We start from the raw sequence: 20,192 nt of genomic DNA, 5'->3' as shown, positions 1-20,192 counted from the left end.
CAGTTCAATTCTCCATTTCTCCTAACAATGGGCCTTTAGGTGGTTTCCACTTTTTCACTATTAGAAACCACGCTCAAGCGAAGTCTTCTGTGTGGAATTTTTCTATGGCTGACACCTAGAAGTAGAAATGCTTGGTTGTAAAGGGTATAAACATCTTCAGTTTATTTCAGTTGTGACAAATTGCTCTCCAAAGTGATTTTACCAATTTATACACCTATCCCACCACTAGTAAGATAAGAGTTTCTCTACCCACATCCTCACCAATACTTGGTTTTATCAGATTTACTAACTTTTGCCAATCTGGGAGGTGTGAAATGGCATCTCCCTGTGGTTTTAATTTGTGCCTCCCTGACTGCCGGTGAAGTGGAGCAGCATCACCTCATGTTTCTTTTTTGCCCATTCATGTTTCTTCTTGGGTGAATCATCTATTCATATCTACACCATTTCCCCTTTTCCCTTTAATGAGTTGCTTTTATTCCTTTTTTTCTTTCAAATTGTTGAAATAATTCTTTATATATTATGTATACTAATCTTTTGTTCTTTATATGGGTTGCAAATAACTTCTACCAGTGTGGACTTGTCTTTTACTTTGCTTATGGTTTCTTTTGCCAGACACCATAAGGAAAGGAAGACGTTTTCTAATCAATGAATCTAGATGAACCCTGGCCTTCTGAAATATATACACCCCTCAAGGACCAAGCTAAAGAATTTGCAGATGAAATTATCTTACAATTAGACAGCTTGGCATTTCAGTCAGAAATAGTATAGTACATAGGAGTGCAAACGAGGTGCCCCCTGAAAACAAAAATGTTTTGAGACTTAATCTACAAAATTCAAACATCTCAGTATTACAGATATGCAAATGATTTTAAAGGGATAGAAAGTCTCCTAGACCAGGAGCTGACCTGTTAAGTGTATCAATATATTTAAAGAAAGAATTGGCCATTCACCAGCAGGTAAGTGAGGGAAACTTGGAAGAAAAAGGGGGGTGGAGACTAGGAAGATGTTGGTATTGCCCACCCAGACAGAGTCCAGGGGAATAGTCTTAACCAATGGACCAAGAGTATTACCATCCCACTGGTAAAGCCATGGGGAGGATTATGGTGGCGCTGCATCCAATAGGTCTTCTTAGCCTACTGACATTAAACATTAAATAATGAACTGAGAGGCAGCATAATGGACAGGTTAATAGGGCAGCTGCTGCAACGACTGCCTGAGTTCAATTTCTGGCTCCACCACTTACTGTGTAACCTTGTACAAGCTCTCTTTCCTCTACTGAGAAAACAAAAATAACAGGAACACCTAACTTCTAGTGTTATGGAGACTAAACGAGTGAATAAATGTTCTTGGCCATTAGGAAACATTCAATATATGTTACTTACTGAAATACTCAAATGCCAAAGGAAAGACAGGGGAAATATATAAAATGGAATGGTCAGAAGCTGAAGATACACATCAGAACTAGGAAGATACACAGGGGAAGCTGACCTGGACCAAATGAGGTGGGGAAAGCACTCATAAAGGGTAATTTAACTTTAGCTTTCACTAATAACAGCAACGTCCAGGACAGGAGCTGCAGCAGACCCATGCTGTCAGAACCACACTCTGAAACTCGAGCAAGTAGAAGAGGAGAGGATGCCAGGAGAGGGACAGTTTCAAAGAATGGGATTACTTAGCCTTAAAGCAGAAGACTAAAAGAAAGGCATTAGAGCAAAAATATGCGTGTGTGTGTGTGTGTGTGTGTGTGTGTGTGTGTGTGTGTGTAGCCTCAGAGAACAAGCAGAAAGAAGACCAGTGAAGGATGGGAGTTGCAAGCAGCATGTTTCACCAGACTGTAGAAGAGGCTTTTCTAACAATTGTAGATCTCAAATGCAATAGAAAGCCAGTGAGTTATTTGCTAGTAGAACTATTTCAATATAGTATGGATCCTCAGCAAGCTGGGAAGGCAGCAAAGCATTTCAAGCATTTAATAAAGTTTGGATTAGATGTTCCTTAGATCCCTTTAACAGAAGTTTTGGGTTTTACAGAACATTCAATACCTTAATAATGAGTGGCAACCAGGGGCCACCTGTGATCTTGTTGCTCCATCATGTTGTGCCCATACAGTCATGCCCTCAGGGCTATTCAGATGTGTGTGGCTGGGGGGCAGAGGAAGGAGGCTGCTTGCTGTATGGTCAATGGTCCCCAAGCAGTTCCCCAGAATCTTCTTTTGTAGCAGATTTGTCCCATGTCCCTTGCTCAGCACATCACAGGCGTTCATTAATATTTACTGCTAGAGGGCTTCCCTGGTGGCGCAGTGGTTAAGAGTCTGCCTGCCGATGAAGGGGACGTGGGTTCGTGCCCCGGTCCAGGAAGATCCCACGTGCCGCGGGGCGGCTGGGCCCGTAAGCCATGGCCGCTGAGCCTGCGCGTCCGGAGCCTATGCTCCACAACGGGAGAGGCCACAACGGTGAGAGGCCCGCGTACCGCAAAAAAAAAAAAAAAAAAAAAAAAAAAAAAAAAATATATATATATATATATATATATATATTTACTGCTAGAGAGACTGTTTAAACTCTATCTAAAATAAGTTGATGGATTCTGGGAGTTTTGTGACATTTGTTATGTTAGGTGCTCATTTCTTTGCTTTCTTACTGATACTTCGCTTTGTTATGCATAATCAGAGTGGTCAAACAGGTTATTGCACTGCATCCTGAAGCGGGGTCAAGGTACCTTCACTGTAAAACTGGCTCAATAGTATAAACTCAGGTGGGAATGGTAATCCCTCTGATGTGTGATATTTTTAAATTTTATCCAATGGCAAACCTCTAGACTAAAAAATATTAATGCCTTCCTTTAACACTGCTGGCAATACTGTTACAGGCCCTTTCCTGTTATACACATTTCCTTTCTATGTTTCCTGCCTCTTCTCATGTTCTATCACCTACCAAGATCTTCTAGTACCCCCAATACTTCCCCTTCTATTTTTTTTCCTTTCCTGTACTCAGCAGCACCTCTATCTCTTCCCCAGTTCAGTTTTATTTTCTGACTTTCTCTTTTAATTGCCTTTCTCGCAATTTAGTGTCCTCTTATGTGTTCCCTGATTTGTCAGAAGCAGAAATGCTTCATTATTTGGGTGGAAATTTCGTTTGTACTCAAAAGAAAAAGAGTTTCCGCTATATTAAAAACAACTTTCAGCTGGTTGCAAAGGGAACTGATGAGGTTTGCATGCATGTTCATATTCAGTTCCCCTTTGTGGCCAGTGAGACTTGAAAAACACTGGAACACACAGGGTCAGCTCTTGTGCGGACTGATTATAGAGTTCCAAATATATGTGGCAAGTAGTGAGAGGTGTCAGCTAAATAAGTAACTGAGGGTCTCATGCTCTGATAGTTGGCATTTGTGATCCTGCAAATAACTAAACCTCCAGTAATAAGTACAACCTAGCATGGTGGGAGAAAAAACTACTAAAGGGGCAAGCTAGACTAAGCACCCCTCTGTATCCTTTTAGGCTCTAGTATTGGAGATCTCAATTAATTATCCCGTTCTTAGGATCAGATAAGCAGAAACAGACTTTTCTTCTAGTTTTACTGAAAAGCTAGATTAGTTCTGGAAATAGAAAAGGGCTATTAACAGAGGATAGAAAGTACAAAGGAAACAGCATGGATTCCTGATACTTTCAGTACATCTTTTAATACAAGAAATAATCAAAAGAAAATACAGCTCCAAGACTGAACTGAGGCACAGTGGGTATCCCTTTGCAAAGTTAACTTTTCTTTTTGGATGTTGTCCAAGAAGCAATGGACTCTGAGGTACACATACTATATTAATCCCAAAGGAAGAGCCAATGTACTGTACTTTGAGGAAAAAAATATAAAAATCTAGTTAGAACACTGCTATTGCAAGCACAGTAAAGAAAATGTGGTAGATTAAAATTCTCTGCAGCGGGACTTCCCTGATGGTGCAGTGGTTAAGAATCCGCCTGCCAATGCAGGGGACACGGGTTCGAGCCCTGATCCAGGAAGATCCCACATGCTGCAGAGCAACTAAGCCCCTGCGCCACAACTACTGAGCCTGCGCTCTAGAGCCCGTGCACCTAAAGACCGTGCTCCGCAACAAGAGAGCAACGAGACGCCACCGCGACGGGAAGCCTGCGCACCACAACGAAGAGTAGCCCCCGCTCGCTGTAACTAGAGAAAGCCCATGCACAGCAAAGAAGACCCAACTCAGCCAAAAATAAAAATAAAATAAATAAATTAATTAAAAAAAAAATTCTCTGCAGCTCTTCCCATCCAGAAGTGGAGTCTTTGCCCACCTCTTGAATCTGAGTAGGTATTGTGACTTGCTTTGACCAATAAATCGTGGTGAACACTATATGGCATCTAAGCAAGGCCTTAAGAGGCCTTGCAGCTTCCAGTTTTGTGCTCCTGGCACCCCAAGACCATCACGGTGTAAATAAACCCAGGATGAAAAATCACATGGAGATACTCAGCCCGCACAACCATCTCAGCTGAGGCTCCAGACATGAGAGAGACCATCATGGACCATCCAGCCTCAGCTGAGCTGCCAGATAACTAAGAAGCTGCATGAATGAATGACCCCAGGAGAGACTGACAGTAGAAGTGCCTGGCTGAGCCCAGAACAAACTGCAGGATTGAGAACGAACAAACAGTTGTCATAAGCCACCAAGTCTGGCGGTGGTTTGGCATACAGCAATAGATAAATGATGCATATAAGATTAAATTAAAAATATGCATACCATTCATTTCTAAAAAGGTGACAACAAATATAGTAAGTAATTTCATTAACAAAAAAGACAATGCCTATGTTTTGCTTAAAGCTCTGTGTGTGTGTGTGTGTGTGTGTGTGTGTGTGTGTGTGTGTATGTGTGTATCTGGGTGTGAAAGAGAGAGGGAGAGATATTTATTTTCCAAACCACTGCAGAGTGGAGAGTGGCAGGGTTATTGAAGATTTAGTAACGAACCATGAGTTGTCAGAGATAACAAGCATATGCTGCATGATGAGGTAACTGGTTAGGTGGTATCTTAACAGGAGGGGATCTGTGTAGTTTAAGTTGACAGGAAGAAGTTACTACAGTGGAGGATAAAGGTGACTTCTCCTATGCTTTCTTCATTAGGTAAAATACACTTTAAATTACACTTGTTGATAGACATGACATGTCGTTTTCATTACAAGCCTTTTAGTATTATTTGACTATTAAAAACTATGTCCATGAATTGCTATGATTAAAAAAAAAGTTAAGAAAAACTAAAGATATGAGAAAAACTTTCGCATACTAAAATGTCAGACTTTCTTTTTACCACTAGGATAATTGTAATTGTGAATGATTTTACAAAGGTGACTCTTGTGATAATCACTAGTACAAAACAAAACGAAATCTCCAAAGGACATAGCCTATTAAAGGCAGATGAGTGTCAATGGGTTTTCAGCTTAAGGACAGAAATCCATTGTCCATACAATTATTTTTATTCTATCAAGTTTAAAGTTTTTTTCAGCTACTAAGACAAAGAATCACTTTGTTAGAGCTTAAAAAAACTAAACTTTTAAATTGTTCTAAGTTTCTAGCTGGAAAATAGTGCAAGGCGGGCAGCTTATGCTTCAGCCTTTAACAGCAAAAGAGGTTTAACTAGGTCTGGTAATAGATTGCCCTCTGCTGGTCAAAGCGTCGCCAAAGAAATGATTCTCTACAGACATTTTCTGTGTTAAAATGTACTGTGGTTTCTTCTTTCCAATTTTCTCTACCAGATACTTCTGGCGATATGGAACTCCAGAGAACTTATATTTCCTGGTTTCAATATTTTATTTATAAGTTTATTAAAACAATACACTTTAGGCTGGTTTTTTGATGGAGGAGGAAGAAGAGAGCACATGGTAATATTAGAAACTATACCATATATACAATTTGAGAACTATCTAATAAGACACCAACACTTGTTTAGAGTGATACCTTAAAATGACTACTTCAAGTCTAATATATCTCTGTCAAAACATTATAAAGACGCAACCACCAATATAAGCAATGATTCAGGCAAGGACCATCAATGAATGCTAAAATCCACTGGGTTGAAAGGGGAAAAAATATATTCAGAGAGTCTCAAAATATGACCATCAGATTACTTGTCAATTACAGACGGGAAAAGTACTAGTACAATGGAGAGTTGGCAGCAATTAATAAATTTCCAGATTGAAAAGTGATACATTTTTGGTCACCAGGGACACTGGTCACCTTTATCTAAAACAATAATCCAGATTCTGGTAGTAGCTAAGAATATGGGATCTGAAGTCACACTACCTGGGTTCAAATATAGGCCCTACAATACACCAGTTACATTACCATCAACAAGTTATTTATCCTCTATGGACCTAAACCTTCTCATCTAGAAAATGATAGTAATAATGGTATCCATCTGAGAGATATCTTAACTAAATATCTTAACAATTAAGTGAATATATATAAAAGCACTTCAGTGGTTGTCATTTATTATTATTATAAATTTTCTAAAAGTGGTTCTCAGGAAAGCTTGTTACTTCAATACTTGGGGTTCTTAATAAAAGAAAGTAAATATAGACACTAATAGGTACAGGATGTAAGACCTCAGATACCCAACTCTTCCTCATCTTCCTTTGACATCTCTTTTTTTCCCCTTGAATAAAGATAGTGACATGGAGCAGGAGATTTAACCTCAAGACAATTTTATCTAGAGATCCCAAAGAAGTGATTGGTAATAAAATGTCCAGGAAATGGTCTTGAGAAGAAAGGGGCAGTGGTGAGGTTTCTGGGCACTGATACATGTCGTCTTTTTAACTCCTTAAATCTCATTGCAAGTCATAATCCAAGGTGCATGTATGTGTTTTGTACCTGTGGCAATACAATGGCCTAAATTATTTTTAGAATTCTATAATCAAATGCTTCATTTTCAGAAATTTTAATCTACTTTTGGCTTTTCAAAGAACCTGAAAAAAAAAAAGGTAGGTTCTGAAGCATGATATGAACCAAACTTGACTGACTCAAAGATGCTGAATTCAAAATCTGACTGTCCTCAAAAATATCTTTGCCTCATCTAATCCAATGCTAAAGTTTCCCTTTCCCTAAACCTACTAATTTCCCATCTGTTTTCCAATTGCCACTTCTGAGGTCATTCCAATTCTAATGACTGTCACCATGTTTCTATGGTGTGCATTTCTAGAAGAAAATGTCTATCCAGTGCATTCAAGCCGATAGGGAAAGACAAAAGCCAAAGGTGAAGTATAGTGAAACTCTGATTGGCAGGTCCATTTAGTCATTAGAGCTTTCTTACAAAGCTAATCACTTTTCTGTGCTATTATAAATTTACAAACTTTGAACTTTAATTTCTGCTGTTTTTTAATAGTTCTTGAGGAAAATACTCCCATGGTTTGCTGAGAAACCAGCTCGTAGCAGCAAGAAGAGGATCTTCACACCCTGATTAAGGGTGGGACAGCCATGATTATAGCTGCTCGTGGTAGACTGCGAGGGCCTGAGCACAGTGCAACTGGAGACAGAGACAGGGCTGTGGCCAGACACCACATCCTGAAGAGAGCGGGGGTGCTCAGAGAACCTTGAACAAACCACAGCTTTGAGTAACAGGTCTCTGCTTCACTCCTCCTAAAGGTAACTACTGGCTCGGGTGGGTAATGAACTGGATAAAGGCTTCCACTGCACCCCAACCCCAACTCCCCCTTGAAGAAATAATTATCTTTTGAATGTGAAGTTCTAATGTGAACTACATAAGGCACGTCTTCTCTTCCTGCACACCAGCCTCCCAACGCTCTGAACTTCTGATGGGTCAGATAGAGTGCTTAAAAGGCCAACTGTCTCCATTTTAGAAGACACTAGCTTGGGTAGCCCCAAATAACTGTCTAGTTGAAGCACAATGATTCAGGTATGACTGAGCTGTCCTGTGTCTTCTGGGTTCTGGCTCTGAGGCAAGTTGAAAAGGGACCCTATCCTAACCCCAGTAATCCGTCAGGAAAGCTCTCATGCACCCCTGCTGAATACAGCTCACCATGGATTGTCAAAGTAAATTATAGCATGCCCGCCCTTTGAACCTCAAACATCTCAAAAGCAGGAAACTTCGTACAAGGCAGGACTTACACTCTGGGGAACTACTCTAACACCTCAAGGAGTAAATCATAAGGGTCTGAGCAGAACACTTAGGAAGCCAGTATTTGGCAATGATATAGGAAGTAATTAGAATGGTTAGGCAAGAGCATTTAGACCCGGAAACAGAAGCAGAACTTTGAAGAGGAGAAGCATGGGAAAGATGAATGAGAACCAAAGAAAACTGTAGGTGACCTAAATGAGAAAAGTCCAAGGGGCCACTTTTACACAGAACTTGCAATTCTTGAAATTTCTGCCTGACAAGTTGTATTTCTGTTAATTTTGTATTCTCTGACATTTACACCTTTTACCAATTGCAATAATACTTCCCAGTATGTTAGGAAAATATAAATAAAAATTTCCTTATATTTCAATTAGGGAACTCAAAATCACTTAAATCATAAAGAATTTATACTGATATTGATGGGATAAAAATTAGCTTACTGAAATCCAAAGTTTTCAAAGAAAGAAAAAAATTGGGCTTGATTTCTTCCAGTCAATTCTGCTACTTAGAGTCTAGAAACCCTGTCTGAAATTAAAAGTATTCAAAACTTGATTCCAGTTTACTTACCATAAGGTACCCTTATCGACTCTAGAGAAAAACCAGTAATTTCTGCTAAGGTAGAGGGTGAGGTTGAAAAAAAACCAAACATGTGCCTTGAAGTTAATTTACTAGTTGTGTCACCTTGGGCATGCTATTTAACATCTTTGAGACTCAATTTCCTCATGTGTAAAACGGGGCTACCACCACCCATCGCTAGGGCTCTTATTATATGTAAAATGTTCTGCCTGGTACTGGCACAGGATTGTTGCTCACCATGCATTCTCTTCTCTTTCCTTTCGGTTCCTTTGGACTCTAAGATCCACTCTGATTTAGTTTTCTCCCTTTCTAACTCATAGAGCACTTAAAGTCTGTACCACACATCACATATTAATCTGAATCTTGGCTTGCTTCTGGAACCACTCTTGAATTTCCAGAGACCCTAAATTAGCTTGTGGTTGATATACTTCTGTGACTTCCACAGGCCACTAGAAACACAGTAGGAACTCCAATAAATATTTGTGAATTGCACTGTTTAAGAAAAATACAGGGCTTCCCTGGTGGCGCAGTGGTTGAGAGTCCGCCTGCCGATGCAGGGGACACGGGTTCGTGCCCCGGTCTGGGAAGATCCCACATGCTGCACAGCAGCTGGGCCCGTGAGCCATGGCCACCAAGCCTGCGCGTCCGGAGCCTGTGCTCCGCAACGGGAGAGGCCACAATAGTGAGAGGCCCGTGTACCGCAAAAAAAAAAAAAAAAAGAAAAGAAAACTACAGAGCACTAAAAACAAATCAAAATAGAGGAAGAAATGGCGAACATTACACCTATCCAGGCATTCTTGCCCGATAAATTATCAGTCATCTGACCATCGTTTTAAGCAGTACTTCTGACTCTTCTTTGGTTCAATGGTTGAGTGACATCTGTGGTAGCCAGCTTCCAAGATGGCTCCCAAAGACCATCACCTCCTGATATTTATCCCTCCCACACTGAATCACTGATGGCTTTGGGCGACCAACAGAATACTGCAGAAGTGACAGTGTTGACTTTAGAGGCTAGATCAAAAACAGGCATTGCAACTATGGCCTTGTTCTCTTTAATTACTTGCTCTGTGAGGACAGATGGCTGCATGACCTTGGGCAACTTATGCAACTTTTCTGAGGTTCACTTTTCCTCACCTTTAAAATGAAGATATTTATTTCATAGTATTTAACAGGGTATTGTGAAGACTGAATAAGACATGCATATAAAGCACGTAACAGGATGCCTGGCACATAATAGGCTTTCATTAAATGTGGCTAATACTGGTGTGGTGGTGGTAGTGGTGGTGGTAGAAGCTGCAGTAGCAGCAACTGATTGGCTGTGAGATGTGAAGGAAAGAGAGGAATCAAGGATGATTCCTAGGTTTTTGGCTTGAATAACTGAAGAAGTGATGGTGTCATCTACTGACTTCGGGGACAATAGAAGATAAGTTGTGGAGAGTTAAGGACATTCTTTTTTCTTGGACCCAAGGTACTTATTAAGCCTCAAACAGGTAATACTAAAATTATCTTTCAATCACTTATAAACAGGATTCCTTTTCCATTCTTTCTTCTCTAAATTATTTTGAAGTGTTTTTTTGTTCTAAATAATTCCTTCCTGGAAGATGAAAAATTGTTGAAGTAAAAATGATAGGAATTCCAGAGGTCAAATTACTCTGCAGTCAATGGCCATGTACCCCTGGATGAACCACTGTTCTTAATTAAATGATGGCAAGCACTGCAAATGCAAAGATGAATAACAGCAGAACAAAATCCAGACACTCAGGCAGTCCTCACTTTTGTTTTACAGAGAAGTATTAGCAAACATTAGGAAGGATATATGCAATCAACAAGAAATAAGATAAGCATCAGGGGTTATGAGAACTGGCAAAGTACGTTTCTTAATTTTAAATGAAGATGTACTGATAACTAAAGTGCTCGAGCTTGATGAAATTAGATTTCTGTTCCCATTCTCAGACTCCCACTGGTTTAACTACCCAAGGAAGGGTAATGTGTGATGCAGGTCTGGCTCCTCAGCTGTACACACTTAGCTTTCATTCAGTTAATAGTTCATAGACTGATTAAACAATTCTATACATAAAATTGGTTTCACAATTCTTTATATTGTAATGTAACTATTGATTTTATTTGAGGCATATTTGGTCTTCGGATTCTGGCGCTTTCCAGGATTCCCCAAATTCATTATGAAATACTCCAAACAATGTACTACTTTGAATCTGAATCGAGGCAGCACAGGACAATTTGAAGTAGAATAAGTTAGTTCATTAGTTAACCAAGATGAGACCCAAACCCCTGAATGCACTGCTCTGGGCCTCACTTCTTTATCCCCCAGCTCTATGATATTTGATTCCAGTAACCTGCTAAAGTAAGAAAACTTTGCATTTAGTTTCTCTTTATTTGTGATAAAGTTGAATTGCAAATAAGCCATCCACAACGATTTTACAGACAGGTTTGTACCAATATTTTACTGGGTTACTATGGAGTGGTTCCCTCTACCACTGTATTGTACAAAACTAACTAGTCGTGGGGATTAAACCTTTGAACTTAACTTCTGCCAAGCATGCTAATGAAGTTAAATGAGGTGTACCGGTTCATGAAATAATCAAAAGGAAGCACAGTATATATACTGTCCACTAATTTCCTCCCACTATAGAAATAGAGAAATGAGTTTGGTTTTTTTTTTGAGAAGGTAGTTGCTACATTTACTGTTAACTACTGAATTTCTTCAATACTCTGTTTAATTTCCTTTTCTTCCCACTGCAGTTCGTGTCATGCAAGAATCTATTCACGCTGACTAAAACTGAAAGATAATGGAAGAGTGATGATCAGAGAATTTAAAATCTGAAATTTAGCATCACCACCCTGAACAACAGAGCCTTGGTTGGCATAAACTACTCATACAGGTAAGACTGATTACTTTTAATTTAAAAGTTAACTCTATAAAAACTCTAACAGGACTAAACTTTAAGTTTTGAAAGCTGATCATTAAGAAAGGTCAGCATATTAATTATGTAGATAATCGTTAGTAATTGAAGTTAGAATTGTAGACTTCTTTCATTTGTCAAATTAGCAGAGGCACAATGTGTTACAGGAGTGATTCAAGACAAGACAATCTGCTGAGAGGAATGCAGTCTTGTACACATTTTCTAGAGAGCAATCCTGTATATATAATGTGATTGTTATTTGAGCTTTTAAGCTTTAGAGTATTTTCTAAATTTTAGAAAATAATTATCTAGCAGTTTTATAATCAAACTTTACTTTTAAAGGAGAGGTACACAGTAGATACAAATTTGATGTTTGGGAAGCTAAAGATGGTCAACTAGTTGTCATTTGTTATAGTGAAGGTTCCTATAGAGTTTCGATGTCATCTGTCTGATAAAGCTAGCCTCTGTGAAAGTCTTTTTACCCCTCTTCTGTTCTGAAGCATTTGCTAGTAGAAAAGCAAGGCAATGGTAATGAATAATATGAGATAACAGATGCTCTATGTGGTGGTCTAGTTTTAAAAAAAAAAAAGGAATACTATCCATTAATACAGAAGCACCACCTTTATAGATTTTAGTACATAATGCATTATCTACACAAGGCAGCGGCTAGTGTTTTTAACATCATCATAAAAGGAAGCTCCATTCCTTATGTAATATAAAAATTTACTTTGATCAGATAATTTTTTCTTAAGAAATAAACTGGCTAATTTCACTCTCTGACTGATTTTTTTTAAACATCTTTATTGGAGTATAATTGCTTTACATTGCTGTGTTAGTTTCTGCTGTATAACAAAGTGAATCAGCTATATGTACACATATATCCCCATACCTCCTCCCTCTTGCATCTCCCTCCCACCCTCCCTATCCCCCCACTAGGTGGACACAAAGCACTGAGCTGATCTCCCTGTGCTATTCGGCTGCTTCCCACTAGCTATCTATTTTACATTTGGTAGTGTATATATGTCCATGCCACTCTCTCACTGCATCCCTGATTGCTCTTTTCATGGGCAAGGTTAGTCCATTAATATTTATTTTGATGATTTCTATAATCTTGCTTTTTAAAAATATTTATTCCATATTTTAATTGATTTTTTTCTTCATTTTTGTTCCATCCCCCCACCCCCCAGTAAATTAGAATTTCAGCACTCTATTTCTAATTTTTAGGTGGTTACCTTGAAATTTTGTCATGCATGTTTAACTCGACATATACCAAAGTGAAACAGTATGTTAATCCCACTCCCAAAGAATACAAAGGCACTGGAACATCAAGTTAGATCCCACTCTTGACTTGCGTATTATTCTTGTACAGCACTTTTGTTCTGTCCTGTTTTAAATCCACAAATTTGAAATTACTCTTAAAATACATGACTATTTTGGTTTGGATTTACATAAATGTTTACGATTTTATTTGCTCATCATTCCTTTTTGCATTGCAGACCATCCTTTGGGGAGCATTTTTCTTTCTTCCTAAACTACATCCTTTAAAGTTCCTTTAGTGATAGTCTCTTGTTGATAAGTTCCCTCAGGTGGTGTTTATCTGTAAATATTTCATTTCAGCCTCAATCTTTTTTTTTAACATCTTCATTGGAGTATAATTGCTTTATAATGTTGTGTTAGTTTCTTCTGTATAACAAAATGAATCAGCTATATGTATACATATATCCCCATATCCCCTCCCTCTTGCGTCTCCCTCCCACCCTCCCTATCCCACCCCTCTAGGTGGTCACAAAGCACGGAGCTGATCTCCCCATGCGATGCAGCTACTTCCCACTAGCTATCTATTTTTACATTTGGTAGTATATATATGTCAATGCTACTCCCTCACTTCATCCCAGCTTAACCCTCCCCCTCCCTGTGTCCTCAAGTCCATTCTCTACCTCTGCGTCTTTATTCCTGTCCTGCCCCTAGGTTCTTCAGAACCATTTTTTTTAATCTGACTGATTTTTAAATCAATTCCAATTTGCCAGGCTGTACTGGATTCAGATACAATCTCACTCTGAAGCATATGGACCGTTTTCTAAATAAAAATTGCAAAGCAACAAAATAAAATGATAAAGACACTGGTAGACATTAAGGGTCTTAGTACTTGAACCTAGGGATACTCAAGCTTTCAAGCCTTTGGGTGAAGATTGGTTTAAAAAGTTATTTCAAAATTATAATGGTATATTTTGGGGAAAATCCCTATTTCTATAATCTAAGATGCAGAAAATATAATCATGATTCTGAAGAGGGGTAGAGAGTAAAATATTCCTGAGGGGCTGGGGGCATATAAGAATCTCAGAAGGCGGTGGGTAGTAAAAAGTTTTGTGTTTATCAAAAGAGAGAATGAGAAGAAAAAGATTGAGAATCCCTATTCTAGATTATAAAAGAGTGGAGAATGTGGTACTTAGAAAGGTATGGTGAAAAATACAGAGAAATGAAGCACATTCTGAATAGAGCTCATGATTTTTATTTGACCAGAATCAAAAAAGTTTTCTTACTTCCACCTGAAAGAAGTAAAGGCATGAGAAAAATAAGAATGAAAAGGAGTTTGTATTTGTACCTTTTGAAGCAAGAAATATTTAAAAATAAGACATTAAAAAAGCAAAATCACACCTGCATTTATACTGTGATTAAAATATCTTCTAAAAAAAAACTTCTCTGAAAAACCAAGATACTAAATTACACACAAAGACACATGAGGGTGCTCTAACCAACAAGCAGTAGCAACTACAGTTCTGACACAGAATCTTAAACTAGATTTTTATTGAAGTATGATAGATTATCATTAAATATTTGAAACAAGAAATTACTGATGCCATTTGGTAAAGACCCTGGGATTCTGGTGTCCATCCTTGGTCACTACACTTTCCTTCTGTTCAATTCAGGATCTTGCCTGAGTGTTTATGTAGAATTAAGTTTACTTCTGAAATATGAAAAGTGACTTTTCTAATAGTATTAGATTATAGAGAAGTTCTTTAGCCGTGAAAAGACACCATTTTGAAAAGTATTTATGTACAATTAACGTGGTAATTAAAAATCGGTCTTCTATTAACATGGCCACAAAATACTTTTGCAACACTTTCCTTTGGCTAGTATGTGCCTTAAAATTGTTTAAATTACCTTTCTAGGCTAAAAATAAGTTGTCATTTACAAACTGCCTTAAAATCTAATATAAGAATTATAAATTTCTCTAGTATAAAATAATAAATCTCAGGCACTTAACTATTTCTATCAAATTTTGTTTTTTAGACAAAGGCACCATCCACAATAATCAACTTTCTTTTATTTCAATTGGACAATCGTGATTGGAAAAGGTGAGACGGCATCTATACTTTCCCTTTTCATCCAATATATTTATGTTACTATTTTATTTTATCCAATGCTTTATAAAAAAAACTATTTAGCTGAAATACCATCTATAATTTTAATACTAAATATCTGCAATTCTGTTCTAGTTCCTGTGGCAAAATTCAAGGAAATCTGATATAAATGAGTAACAACTCAACATGTATTCAACCATCCATGATCTCTTCCATGGCTTTACCGATCATTTATACCTTCCTTTGTATCATTGGTCTCTTTGGAAATTCTCTCTCTCAGTGGGTATTTTTAACAAAAATAGCTAAGAAAACACCAACGCACATCTACCTAGCACATCTTGTGACTGCAAACTTGCTTGTGTGCAGTGCCATGCCTTTCATGGGTATCTATTTCCTGAAAGGTTTTCAATGGGAATATCAATCTGCGAAATGCAGGGTGGTCAATTTTTTGGGAACTCTATCCATGCATGTAAGTATGTTTGTCAGCCTCTTAATTTTAAGTTGGATTGCCATAAGCCGCTATGCTACCTTAATGAAAAAGGATTCCACACAAGAGACCACTTCGTGGTACGAGAAAATATTTTATGGCCAGTTACTGAAAAAATTTCGCCAGCCCAACTTTGCTAGAAAACTATGTGTTTACATATGGGTAGTGGCTCTAGGCATAATTATTCCAATTATCATATACTACTCAGTTGTGGAGGCCACAGAAGGAGAAGAGACCCTGTGCTACAATCCGCAGATGGAACTAGGAGCCATGATCTCTCAGACTGCAGGCCTCATTGGAACCACATTTATTGGATTTTCATTTTTAGTCGTACTAACATCATATTACTCTTTTGTCAATCATCTGAGAAAAATAAGGACCTGTACATCCATTACAGAGAAAGATTTGACTTATAGCTCTGTGAAAAGGCACCTTTTGGTCATCCAGATTCTACTAATAGTTTGCTTCCTTCCATATAGCATTTTTAAACCCATTTTTTTTGTTCTACACCAAGGAGCGGACTGTCAGCAATTGAATTATTTAATTGAGATAAAAAACATCCTCACCTGTCTTGCATCAGCCAGAAGTAGCACAGACCCCATTATATTTCTTTTTTTAGATAAAACATTCAAGAAGACACTATATGATCTCTTTACAAAATCTGAGTCACCACATATACAATCCTCTGGTTGATTTCTGAATGGAAAACACCACCAAACAGAAAAGTGTTCATATGAGTCTATTAGGGACCCTAAATTACATGATTAACAGGTCATAGCTTGGTTGATAATAGGCACCAAGAAAATCTCTTTGGTTTTTAAAAATAAACAAACAAGCAAATATAAAACTCACTTTACGGTTCTACTTATAGTGAAAGTTGAGATGGCAGAGAGTTAAGAGGCAAAAGTCAAACATATTGAAAGGATCCCACTGCATATAAAACCAACAGACCATTTTCTGTTTAAACTCAACCATGGATGCTTCTATTCAAAACACAATACGTCACAACTATAGGATAAAGAAGCAAATGGTTTATGACTTTTCTACTTTTTGGGAGTTAGAATACAAGGGTCCATCTATGGGTAATGTCTTGTTGGTAGCTTTAAAAATGAGTAAAAGAAAAAAGTGAATAAGGAATTTCCTCATTTAAGTCCTATCTGAATGTATGAATAATGTACTACAAAAATCCAAGGTTTTATTTCATGAACACATTATTTATTTGGTGTTATCTGGTTCATGATCCTGGGAGAAGCAACATTCATTGATTCCAGTATTTATTAAGTAGATGTTATTTATAAATATGCTTAAATATTTGGATTAGGCTTTGTCAAAATAAAAATGAATATAATGTCATTACATGCTGATCTTCATCACGTTTTGTATATTTTCCTCTGTTTTCAATATAAATAATGTTATTAATGACAAACAGTACCTAGCATGTAAATATGTTTAATTAATTTCTGTGAAATAAATGAATGAATGATAGGCAGTATAATAGTATCGTCGCTGCAAGACTGGTCTCTGGAGTTAGAGTCCCTAGATTCAATACTAGTTCCACCTCTTATTTAGCTGGACAATCTTAGGCAAATCACCCACTTTAAGTGTTAAGTTCTTCATTTGTAGAATGAAAAAATACTATGTAATTCATAAGTACTATGATTAAACCAGATGATTTTACTATTATGAGTAGCTATCCTTTACTAAGTACTTGCTATTGTGCCAGGCACTCTGCTTACATGTATTATTTGAATCATCACAACCCTAATGTATGCCAATTTACTGATGAAAAAACTGAAGTGCATAGTTAAATAAGTCACCCAAATTTTCTCCAATATCTAAGTAAATATTTAAAGGGTAAGCCTTTCTGAATGGTCATTTCTTTCTTCCATGCAATCTTGTCACAGTAAGACAAATGATGATGGGTATATTCTGTATTATATATATTATAATTTAAAATAAAAAAGAATGTGTGCTTTATCTTCCTAAAGAGATCATAAGCACCTTTGGAGCTTTAGTCTCTTTTCTATTTCTACTCCTATGGTACTTGCATTCTCTCTGCTCAGATAAGAACCAAACATAAACAGCTGAATAAAACTGAAGTTGAATAAACCTTAACTGTAACCTGCTACTTCGTTAGAGACTGCTTAAAGACTCATTTATTCTCTACATGGTAATTTCTTCAGTGCTCAAAAAGTTTCAAGTTCACATGGCACTTCTAAGCCTTTAACCTCATAGCATGTTTCGTTCTAGAATTTAAAATATAGAAACAATTCACTATACAGATTCCCCAAGAGCCATGTGCTCAAAATCACTAGAGGTTTTCCCAACAAATCTGTGCAATTTTCATTAAAAAAGAATAGAAAACAGTAAATATTTTTTCTCCCTTTTTACTTCAATGTTTAACTGAGAGAAGAAAATGTTCAGAGAAACATCAGAAAAAACACATGCTGGCTTCAAATATTTACAGTATACAACTATTCTTTTATAGGAGCAATCTTATTTCTGTCCTATTATTTTTAATTTGCAGAGATGAACGAAGACCTGGGAACTCCAGGTGACTCCCTAAGTGCTGGCTGTAAACAGGGGTGTCCAATCTAGTAATTTCATAGACATGAGAATCACATAATAACTCAACGTCGACCAGGAGACTTCCCAAGACATCCAGCTTTCTCCACAGTTAGAGCAATACTTTTATTCTTACATAAATTTTAAAACCAGAACTCATTAGACTAAGAGGAATTGAGAAGATGATCAATAGTTTTCATTTAACATAAGCAGTACTGTATTAAATCTCACTGTACTTAGGAGTTCTAAAGATATATGTAACTTGTAAAAAGCATTACTAAAAAAACCACTTTATATCACCACTATTTAAATAAAAGATAAAAGATATTACACCAAAGTAGAGCTTCCTACATTTAAAAAAGGCAGGAAAAAAGATATGCAATTTCTCAAGTTACTCATTCTGATAGACAACTTCTGTTTTAATTCTCTGTACTGAGCGTATTAATCACCACGTTTATCTTTATACCATAGATGCTTTCGTGAATAGGTGATTGTAAATTATGTTGAATTTTCTGTGTAATTGAAGTACTGCCTATTTAATGTCATGGCAAATACTTTACATAAGGTATCCCTTTCTAAATTTACCCTAACTTTAAAGTGTGAATTTCAGAAAAACAATGTTTTTAATGTGTCCGTGAGTTATAGTCAAACACAATTTCAGAAACCTCAAATTTTGACTTAAAGATCAACAAGATTATATCTTAACAGGCATGATAAATGTTTCTTTCCCCCTTTATCCTTTCATATATACACTCCCATCAAGGCAACTTGCAAACTATTAATCAGGAATATGTACCATTAAGACTAGACCAGCAAAATTAAGGATGTACTACTCAACCTGAAAGTGAGTTTCTATTCTGTGAGTAGAAGAGGAAGATGTTGAAGAAGGAAAAAATTTTCCTCTACCCCTGTAGGTTCTCCTGGCTGGTCTAAGAGTTAAATTGACATGAGACAGATTAACAGGAGAAAAAACAAATTAAATTATGTACCTATGGGGGTTCCATAGGAATATGAGGCCCAAGGACAATCTGGGCAATTGGAACTTATATGCCATCTGAGAGAGGAGAAGGAGGTAGGGGTTTGGGACTTCAAAGGGGAGGAAGGCAACTCACATGGAGATAGAAAAACAAATGTTTGGTAAACAAGTGCTTGCTACTCCATGCAAAGACAATGGAACACAGAGAGGACTTTGGTGTCCCCAGCCTGCTCAGCTCCCCCACCATACCAGCTCATCTTCTTTGCAGACATCTCTGGTGATAGTACTCTTCCTAGACCAGGCCCTTTAAATTCCTTCAGGCGCTTAAGGAGGAGGTAAAAAGAAAAATTTCCTGAATCTTTCGTTTCTTAAAAACAACCAGCGCCAAATAGTCTTCAAGCCAAAGAGATACATTTTGGGGGTGGCAAGTTTTGTTCCCCTACAATGTCAACCCTGTTCTGATTTGGTAAGGATGACTGCAGCCCACCCCTGGCTTTGCAGTCTGCAGGGTGGAAAGTTGTTATGAACAAATGTGTGAAGACAGGTTGAAAGGAAATCTTGCTTGGCAAACCACAAAGGGAGCACAGAGGGACACTGGTAATTTGCTAAGCATTTCAATCCTGCAGCCCAATGCCATGAACCTTCTCTGACTGCCCCCAAATTCAAAGTGAGTTGATATCAGTGTCAAGAGTTACTACAGCTAGAAAGGTTTTATACCTGACAGCACAAATGCTCTGGCTGTATCATACATGCTTGCTACCGTTGGCTAAAAAGGAAAGGAGCAGTGAAAGGATTCACATCTGTTAAGCAAAAGAAACAGTCATTCTTTTCTTTTCAAATCAAGGAGTTGATTTTTTTTGAACGGGGGTGGGTGGAAAAAGAGAAGCAAAATCATCTTAAATTTATCTTGTATTTCTAAGCATTAAAACCCCACTTTCAAGCTGAACATGTACATTATGCTCACAACAACCTTACGAAAGTAACGCAGAAGGTAAGTCTGTGTGCTTATTATAATAAAGAACAGAATAAGTAAGTTTTCATTTTAAGGAGAATTTCAATATTTTATATAAACATGAGGGACTCTTGGGAGTTGTGGTAAGAGATGTAAAAGAAATGTCAAGAGCAATAGAGGAAGAAATACCATAAGAAATCCACAATGCTATGGCAACTAGCGTGATCTGA

General features: G+C 37.5%; 2 protein-coding genes across 11 annotated transcripts in view; one reads left to right on the top strand and one right to left on the bottom strand.

The window, feature by feature from the left end:
* Positions 1-20,192, bottom strand: part of CASK (calcium/calmodulin dependent serine protein kinase) — a 387,139-nt gene that overhangs the window by 156,568 nt on the left and 210,379 nt on the right. The gene's annotated exons all lie outside the window — the stretch shown is intronic.
* Positions 14,741-16,162, top strand: GPR82 (G protein-coupled receptor 82). Its single transcript, XM_060002208.1, has one exon. The coding sequence runs from the start codon at positions 15,152-15,154 to the stop codon at positions 16,160-16,162; it is 1,011 nt and encodes a 336-aa protein (XP_059858191.1). The 5' UTR covers positions 14,741-15,151.

This window comes from Delphinus delphis, chromosome X (assembly GCF_949987515.2).
Source record: "Delphinus delphis chromosome X, mDelDel1.2, whole genome shotgun sequence".
NCBI classification, from domain to species: domain Eukaryota; kingdom Metazoa; phylum Chordata; class Mammalia; order Artiodactyla; family Delphinidae; genus Delphinus; species Delphinus delphis.
The sequence above is the reverse complement of the archived record's forward strand: the minus strand, read 5'-3'. Positions and strand labels throughout refer to the sequence as shown.

Bases quoted from the DNA above. Each gene is read 5' to 3' on its own strand.
- GPR82 (XM_060002208.1), top strand. From the start codon at position 15,152: ATGAGTAACAACTCAACATGTATTCAACCATCCATGATCTCTTCCATG.